The 9,632-nt window shown below is 40.3% G+C and overlaps 1 protein-coding gene across 1 annotated transcript; it reads right to left on the bottom strand.

Moving 5' to 3' along the window:
* Positions 1-8,186: 8,186 nt before the first annotated feature.
* Positions 8,187-9,632, bottom strand: LOC110866999. Its single transcript, XM_022116146.1, has one exon. The coding sequence runs from the start codon at positions 9,630-9,632 to the stop codon at positions 8,187-8,189; it is 1,446 nt and encodes a 481-aa protein (XP_021971838.1).

A 9,632-nucleotide genomic window follows, 5' to 3' on the forward strand; every position in this document is an offset into this window, starting at 1 on the left:
GTGATTTTGACCCAACAAGTTTGAAGACTTGTTTTATATGGGTATAATAATCATACTCTGGATTTTGGGGTCAAAACAATATGGTTTGACCCGTTTCGGCTAATTTATGTAAACTAGTTACATACGCCGAACCGTGCGCGCAAAAGGCGCAACGGGTAATCGTAGGAGTCCTACACTGATTTCCTAAGTCAATATGCCTTAAAGAGGCTGTGATGTCAGTAGGATACCTTCCGTAATGCTCGTAACGAGTTTAAGTTAATATTATGCCCCGTAGGGGTATTTCGGTATTTTTAAAGATTATAAAAGAGGTTTTAGAGTTCTACAGGGAATCCGAGTTTCCCGAACAGTTTATAAAGTCTAAAATACCTTATTTATTATTTAAAATCAGTAGCAACTGGAATCGGGTCAAAAGACCTTGTAGAACTCGAGTTATGGCCGAAAAGGGTATATTCGGTATTTACCGAACCTTTGCCATAACCGCAGGTTATGAGCAGGTTAAAAATAATTAAAAATCTTTAAAAATCCCAAAGTATTATTTTTCAACAGTGAGCAAAAGATTTGGTGTCGAAATCCGGGTTTAGATAGGCGTTATGCTAATTGCGCTACTAAATTACTAAAGTTTCGCAATTTGCGCTATTTAGCATAACTCCTATTCTGGACCTCGGGTTGACATGAAATTTTAGGGACATGCTTAGAAATCAGTAACCAAGGTCATGATTCGTTCACGTGTCCGAAATTCTCGTTTTAAATTAAAAAGGGCGTTACGGTCAACTTTTAAGCACTTAACGGAAAGGTGTAAAGGACTTAGACAAACGACGAACCGGTCATAGAGGGTGACACCATCATGTGACCTGGTCCTAAGAGAGTCCTAAGGCATATCTACATTGCACTAAAACGGGTCAGAACTGAAGTCAAAGCAAACGTCAAAGTTTTGCGACTTTCGGCTCCGAACCGGGTCAATATAGCAAATGGTCGAATCAAACAAGCTTAGACTTGTTAATACACTTATTATCATATTTTATGAGTGTTTAAACAGGTTGCATATCATCTACATTACAGATTATGCGTAAAATCGCAAAATGGCTTTCTGTTGACTTTTTAAGTACAACGTTTGACTCGACATTTGACCTAGTTAGAGTGGTGATCAGGGGGAACCCTTTTAAGGGTTTATTACTCACATAAATACCAACACATAACTATCTTTGATTCGACAAATCACTGGACCATTCGTGATTTATCACAAAGTCAATCGTTAACTACGACGGATTGACTTTTAAGCTAAACTAAGCAAAAACTAAGCCATAAAAGAGTTAGACAACTTACAGAAGCTTGTGCACGACTTAGGATGATAGAAGAACACTTGAGAGCTCCAGGAATGATCTTGAGAGCAGTGTTTGAGGTGTGGTGAACTTATGCACAATGTAGGCCTTTTTATAGTAAAGTTTGGTGCACAAGATCATTACAACACATCCTACATTGCTCATGGATGATCAGCAAGTGTCCTAAGGTGCTAGGGGTCAGGTAGAGGGCGCCCATGCTTCATTGATTGCTCACAAGATCGTTTACAAGCCAAATCATTGAATCTGCCCATGTTTTCTGTTACTGGGCGTCCCACGCGGCCCGCATGAGAGTTCATGCATTTTGTACGCGGGCCGCCTGAATCCATAAGTCAGAAACCGGAGTAACAGGTGGCTCGCGGCCCGCATCAACTAGCCCCTATCCTTTACGCGGCCCGCGTTAGGTCTGATTTCCAAGATTTTTGAATCTTTTGTAATGATTAACGAAATCTTCGGTAATTAATAACTTGACCTTTCGGGTTTGAAGGGGTAACTTTGCGATATGGCCCTCGGTTAATTACAATTAAGGGCCTCGTGCCATTTACCCGTACTGTCAAGCCCCCGGTTAGTTTAATTACTATCCGAAAAGCCTTAACTTTCATTGTTGACGCTTTTAACCCCTCTCGTACGAATTTGATCATAACTTTCTCGTTTTAAAACGAAACTTCGCGAAATTTATATAGTACATTCTAGTGAGCGTATTTTACTGTTACAAAGCTTCGGGTTTATCAAAGGGTCACTCAGAGGTATAATTAAACATGTTGACACAGTTAACCCTTGCAGCTTGTAATCTCTCACTTTCTTCCGCGTTTCGCTTCCGTACGATCCATGATTTATTCGTTTGAAGGTACGAGCATCGTTTAGGGTTACTATACAGTATATTTACCCTTTGTTGACATTTATAACCCTCGAATTTACATACTTCCAAGGTTTGTCAACTTTAGTCCTTTATTTAATATCTAATGCCACGTGTAAACTCATGACACGTGTTAACACATCATTGGACACAAAATTTCGAGGTGTTACACTGGAAGGGTGTGGCACGCTTTGGGAAGCGTGGGAAGTTGAATCCGCGGTATATTGGTCCGTTCAAAATCTTGGAAAGAATTGGGTCCGTAGCATACAAGTTGGATCTACCTGCCGAACTGAATGGTGTTCATGATACGTTCCACGTATCAAATTTGAGGAAGAGTCCAACGCAAGATACCGTTGTCATTCCTACCGATGAAATTCATGTTGACGACACGCTCCACTTCGTTGAAGAACCTGTTGAGGTTATGGATTGGAAAGTGAACAAGACCCGCCGGAGCAGTGTCAAGCTCGTCAAGGTTCGTTGGAATGCCAGACATGGTCCTGAATACACCTGGGAACGTGAGGACCGGATGAAAGAGAAATACCCCCACTTATTTCCCAAGAACCCTTGCAACTAGAAGCAGAACTTAAAATTTCGGGACGAAATTTTTCTAACGGGGGGAGAATGTGACAACCCTCACTAAATCAGGTATCCGTACGGTTTAATTAATAATTAATTACTGCTTGATTACTGTGCTTACTTGAACTTGTGAACAAACTGCTACTTGAATGTTGATACATGCATATTCGTGCATCATACTTTACATACTGTCACTACATTATTTACACGCTGAACCTTAGTGACAAACATGATGCACAAAAGCACAGTAGCACTATGAATGGATAACCTATTGAACATGCTGATAAAGCCAGCATTAGGCAGATATTGCCTCTAAGGCCTGTATGAGCCAGAAATATTTCACTACACCCATAGTGAGTGTAGGGATACAAGGGTTGTAGAACTGCGTCTCTAGGGATAAGTTACAATGACTGGATGTGCCTAAAACGTACACTAAGCACAAAACTCAGCACTTTAATAAACAATTCAGCTTCTAGCTAACTAATAAAGTGCCAAAACATGAGAAAAATATTACTAGACATTTTCTAAAGTGTCGGGAATAAGTTATGTCACTAAAAACGGTATTAACGACACCCTAAAGCTTTGTTAAGCGCTTTAACGGATTACTATCCAACCGAACAACCGGACTATGCCCGGAACATGAAAATATTGTTAATAACATTATTTATCTTTTTCTGAGCCAGTTAGGGTCCCTGAATACCCTAACACCCGCCGTAAAGCACTACACACTACTAACCGGGTTAAGCACTTAACTAACCTAATTAGCCTAACTATTAACCAACTATTAGTTGAATTTGAACTAGATTACCCCCCCCCCATTGACCTGATTTCGGTCCCCATGGGACATACTTTGTATCATCTTGATTATTTTAATCAATGGTGTTGAATATCTAGGGTGCATAGAAACCATTGGACCATAACCTTATAATTTGCCTATAAGTTCACCATATGACACACTAATCACTTTCATTCTCACATCTCACACAAACACACTCTCTCTTGCTCTCCATAGGCTTCGGCCGAACATCCCCATATACATCCATCCATTTTTCGATTTCACTCATCACATTCCAAGCTCACACAAGTGTCAAGGATCCTGTATAAGGAGGCTTGGTGCAAACGGAAGGCGAAGGACCTCACTCTCTTGCTTTTATCCACCCTTTTTGCGCTTAGATTCTTCCCTAGCCTCGAGCTAGTGGTATGTTGTTTAAATCACACTCTCGAACTACTTTGAAGCGGTTAATATGATGTGTAACGGTTAAAACTCGTAATCTTACAAGTTGATGCATTAAAGTCTACTAAAAACACTAATAATGATGGTTAAAAGCTCATATGATGTGTAAATGTTGTAGTAATTGATTTGTGTGGTTATTTGGACCCGATCTATGTTGTGGTAGCTCGGATCATCATCTAACCCGGGTTGGTCATGATCATGGATCATGACATAAGGATGTTTTGGAAGTAACAAGGGTTAAAGGATGAAACTCTACCACACACAAATCATGAACTTGTGTAAAAATGATCTTACTTACAAAATAGTGTTTAAAACTAGTAGATCTACGGATCTACAAGTGGTATTTTCAAAGGACCGAGTGTCAAGGAAATTATGTTTTCTAAAGACGGATCTTACGTTAACTAGAGTGATTTGTAACACACAAGTGTGTAAACACTTGTGTAGCACAAAGTTTCGACAAAATAACAATTTTTGTAAAAGATGACGAGAAGTTGTGAAGACGGAATTTCTTTAAAAGCAAGGTTTTTACGAAACCGGACTAATTTATATTAAGATCCGCTAAAAGTAACGAGATTTACTTCGTATTTTTGAGTAAATCACAAGTTCATGAAATCTTTGCGATTAACATGTTATGGAATAGTTGATGTGTTGAATATTGTTTTGGTTAAGTAAGAAAATGGTTGGTTTGATTTATAAAAGAAAATGATACGCTTGAAAGCGTGGCCACCTCCAGTTACAGAGGAAACTCTGGCGAAATTTTTCCAAAAACCTAACACTTAGAATTATTTTCACTATAAGTGTTAGAAATACTTTTCGACATGTTTTCAAAATATAAGTTTCGCCACGACTTTATTTACAAATATCGGAGGTGGGATTTTCACAAAATTAAACGTGATAAATATATATTTAGTAAATATATTTTTCACAACGTCACTTGTCAACTATTTTGTGAAGTGTATAAATATTATTTTTTTAGGGTAAAAATAATATTATCGAACGTTAACGAATCCAAAATAATACGAACGCCTTCACGATAAATATATAAGTTACACCGGTAATTATTATTACCACTCGACCATTAAAACGTAACTTACGCATTTTACGGAACTATTTATGAACACATATTTTTGTTAAGGTATTATTTTGGGAAAATCTTATATAATAGAAAATATAATATTTTTTTTGAGAAAAATATTTATATTTTGAAGTTAGAAATAAGATATATTTTAAGTGAGACTTAATAATATATTTCGAACACACATGTATTAAATCCCCCATCCTTGGGAAGGAAAATAATTACCAAGTATGCACCGAATGTAAACACGAAATAGTTGTCTAACTATTTCCCAAAACCTAAACCTTAAAGCTAAGGCACGACCATCCGTCTAATAGAGTTAGTACATGTAGGTCGTTGCACAGCTGCTTGACTTGAAGTATTACTTGGTAGAGACGCACCGCTGTGAGTTCATGTCCCCCTTTTCTCTTAACTGTTTTCAGTTTTCTAAACTGCGGGGGTGAAATACATGTTCCTATGATTACGAATATTTCTTACATGGTATGGTTAGCATAAGGAGGGTTATTACTTAGATCATGTGAATGGGTAGGTGGAAACTTGAGGTCATTAATCCTCAGGATAGGACCGAGGGGCAGGAGCGGTAGATCTACTTGGGTGTAGCGAGCCCAACCCCAGGCCCAGCATAACGGACCTCGGGGTGACTTTGTACCCAACGCATAAATCTGCTAGGTTTGAGCCTTCCTACTTGCATTTCACACATATCAATGGCCTTGCAAACCATTGGTGATCTCTTTCTTTTTCCTTATTTGCTACGTACCTGGATTTTTATACAAACAGAGGTTTATTTGCTCACTTACGCATGAACTCGCTCAACATTATTGTTGATTTTTTTTCAACTTACATGTATTTTAGGGAATTAAAGGATCTGGCACGGTATGGCACGTTTTCCCGCTGCACTAGTACGAGGTCATCCGGGTTTAGGGAATGTGACTCTTTCCTGGACAAGTCACAGTCCTTAAACTGTGTTTGTGTTATGTTGATGTTTGTGTTTGTTGAACAATGTTTATGTCGTTAGGGTGTGTTCCCGTTGATACAATGTTGTTGTATTTGGTTTTAAAACTTAATTAAATGGATGATCTTGCATGGTTTTTATTCATTTAGCTTTGTTATGGTTAAGCTATGGTATTAAGAAGTCACACCAAATTAACCACGCTTCCACAAAGCCAGGGTGTGACATTATACTAGGTCGCTGTTTCATCTATAAAAAGTCCCTTGGAAAACACCCCTCTATTGGTCCTCATCACTCTTCTTTGCAATACCATTTCTTAGTAATGGATAAGCGCAATGGTAAGAAACGGTTACCTCCTTTCTCCCACTTTCAAAACAATTGCATGAGTGAAGAAGACATCAAAGCTTGTTTGGAATGGGAACTACCCCTAAAGCTTCCTGATTTGGAGGAAGGAAATAAATCAAAAAAATCTGAACCTGTCGAGGTAGGAGGATCGTCTTCCGGTGCTGCTGTGAATCATCAACTGGCGAAATAGAAGGACATTCTTGGAAAAAAGAAACAGGTTGAAGAAATCCCCGTTGTTAAAAAAGTTTGGACCTATGACAATCAACAGTTTGATTTCAACCCTAACCCGGAGGAGGATTACGACCCAGAAGTCCTGAAGGATGCTTGGAACTATGAGGAAGAAGAAGAAGAAGATTGGTCATGTGTTTGGCACAATCGATATTCTAGAGAAGAGTCAGACTCGGAACTATCATCTAGAGGTGACAGCCATTGGAAATAGGGTTGCTCGTTTTGTTGCAGGATGTTTGTTATAGTGGTGTTTAGTTGAATGTTTTTTGTCGTTTGTTGTATCAGCACTTTATGTCCTCATTTGGCTTGTCTTTAGTGGAAGGTTATTCTCGTTTATTGTATCAATAGGTTATCTTTACTAGTATTCTAATAACTACCTAGCCCTACACTTCTCCTATCTATAAATACCACCTATCACACCAATATGTCTTCACATCTTCACCTCACCTCACAAGTCATTCGGATGGCAGATGGTGATAACGAATTACACATTCATTTTCATTTGCATATACATGAAGGGGAGCAAAACCTTGCAAATGTTGAACCACAACCCAACCGTAACTCTGTTCAACCACAACCCAACCGTAACTTTCTTGAACCCCAAACCAACCGTAACCATATTGCTCGACAACCAAACCCTAACAGTGTGCTCCCCTCCACTGAACAGCTGTATGCCCCTCCCAGACCTTCAACAATAGAACAACATCATTACCGTCCAGATCATCATAGTCAGCAAAATCAAAATCAAACTTCCTTCGTGGCAGTACCACAAAACCCTAGCAGCCCGTACATCTCAGTTGTCGAAAGGGGGGCAGCCTTATGGAGACCACAATGCAGCAATGGACACCAGTACTACTGTAGGCATACTGAGCCATCCGACAGTGATCGAGACTCAAACGCGTTATCAGATGACGCAGTGGTTAGTGATGATCCATGGGAGCAGTATCAGAATTACGATAGCGATTCTGATTCATCTTTTTGAACCCCACCATATTCTACTTTAGCTCCTGTCTTATGTATTTTCAATTCAATAATATGTGTGTTGTTGTGTTTAATGTTTCTTAGTGAATTTTGGAACAAATGTCTTAATTGTTAAATTACACCAATTGAGAATTCAAACAGAAATACCAAACACAAAACATAGGAGGATACACCTTACACTTAACAGTAAAAACCACAACAAGTTACTAACTTAACTTCGGCCACGGGTCTTTTTGTTGTGCCCGGTTTCTCCGCATCTGCTGCATCGACGTGCCTGGGGTTCATCGTGGTAGTTAACATCCATCTCATTTTGAATTCTTCTTGAACGAACCCTGCCTCGATGTGTTGTGACCCTCGAAGGGTCCCCTTGAATTGTCCATTTCGCTTCTTCCCACTCATCTTTGTGTCCCAGGGTGAAAAAATGATCGATGTACTGTTCCTGATAGGTGGTGGTGTGGAATATGGAATTGGTAACGTCATGTGGTTGCTCAACCCTCCAAGCGCAAACGGAGATAGCATGGGAACAAGGGAATCTAAGCATTTGCCATTTCCCGCATGAGCACCGCCTGCGTCTGTATTCAACGGTGTACTCGTTTCCACCGTCATCATTGGTTTCTTCCCTTGAAACTACCGTGTAGCGACCTTCTCTGACATCGTAGACGGACACTTCGCATAGCTACGGAATGCAACTTGTTAAACCTGGACCAAATTCGAGGGGGTAGAGGGGTATTGCAGCTTTGGGCCATCTGCGCGTGCCGAGCATACTCTGATACGTCCTTGGTGCACGTATAATGAATCAAGGCTTTTACTGGCAGGAGTCTTGCTTCACGTAAGACATTATTCATAGACTCGGATATGTTCGTCGTAAGGTTACCCCAACGACGGTTTCCGCGGTCATGCACAATAGTCCACTTGCTTTTGTCGATGTCGTTCAGGTAGTTCCAAGCATCCAGATTTAACATCCGCATTTCCCTCACAGCCCAAACATACTTTCTGCGTTGACTTGTGCTCCCGGTCATCCAACACAGCTTCCTAAGAGACTTGGTCTTGAACCTACCACTAAAATTGCTTCTTACATGCCGAAGACAACAACGGTGGTAGGCGTTTGGTTCCCTCCAATCCACAAGGTTCTCCATCACATTAATTATCCTGGCATGACGGACTGATAAAACACAAATTCTACCGTTACAGTCTCTGGTGACGTATTCCCTCAAATTTTGGAAAACCCAACACCAACTATGAACCGTCTCTTCGTCAACTAGAGCGTACGCCACTGGCATTATGTAGTTGTTGGCGTTTTTGGTTACCGCAGCCAACAACTTACCACGGTACCCTCCTTTCAAGTGTGTGCCGTCCACAGAGATGACAGGCTGGCAAAGATGAAACGTGCGGATAGTACCAAATGCCAAAAAAACATATTTAAATGTTGGATGTCCTGGAGCCGAGTGCGGGTGATAAAACCATGAAACCATCGTACCAGGGTTTCGAGACTGAAGCCGTAACACGTACTTTGGCAGCTCCTGAAAGTTGCTTTCCCGGGTTCCATATATCCTCTCAATTGCCTTTCTTCGTCCACGCCACGCCTTCGTATACGTAACATCGACAGACATCGCTTGCTTTATATGCGTCCTGATGTGTTTCACCTTCAACGCAATGTCTGTACAAATTTGTGGTAGGATGTGTGCAGCGATATATTTAGATCTAAGGCACCTGTTGTTGTTGCGCACCACCGTGGAATAACAACTGTGGGCAGGCGCCCAGTTGGTAATTTGCCACAGGTGTTGGTGTTTCTGTTTTGATGCCGTTGCACGCCATTCACACAAACGAGCATGAGGGAAAGGGTTTTTAAAATTTTTGTTTCTGGTGTAGCATTTAACTTTGTATAAAGTTGGTTTGCTATCCATCACAAAAATTTCCCTTCCACGACCAATGTTCCATTCTCGAACAGCAAGGTCCACCTCCTGTTTAGATTTGAAATACATGCCGAGACGTATCTGTTTTACTTTTGGATTCCATACGTCCATTGGATTATCTTCATAATCCGGACACAT

Source organism: Helianthus annuus, chromosome 7, assembly GCF_002127325.2.
Source record: "Helianthus annuus cultivar XRQ/B chromosome 7, HanXRQr2.0-SUNRISE, whole genome shotgun sequence".
Classification (NCBI taxonomy): Eukaryota; Viridiplantae; Streptophyta; class Magnoliopsida; order Asterales; family Asteraceae; genus Helianthus; species Helianthus annuus.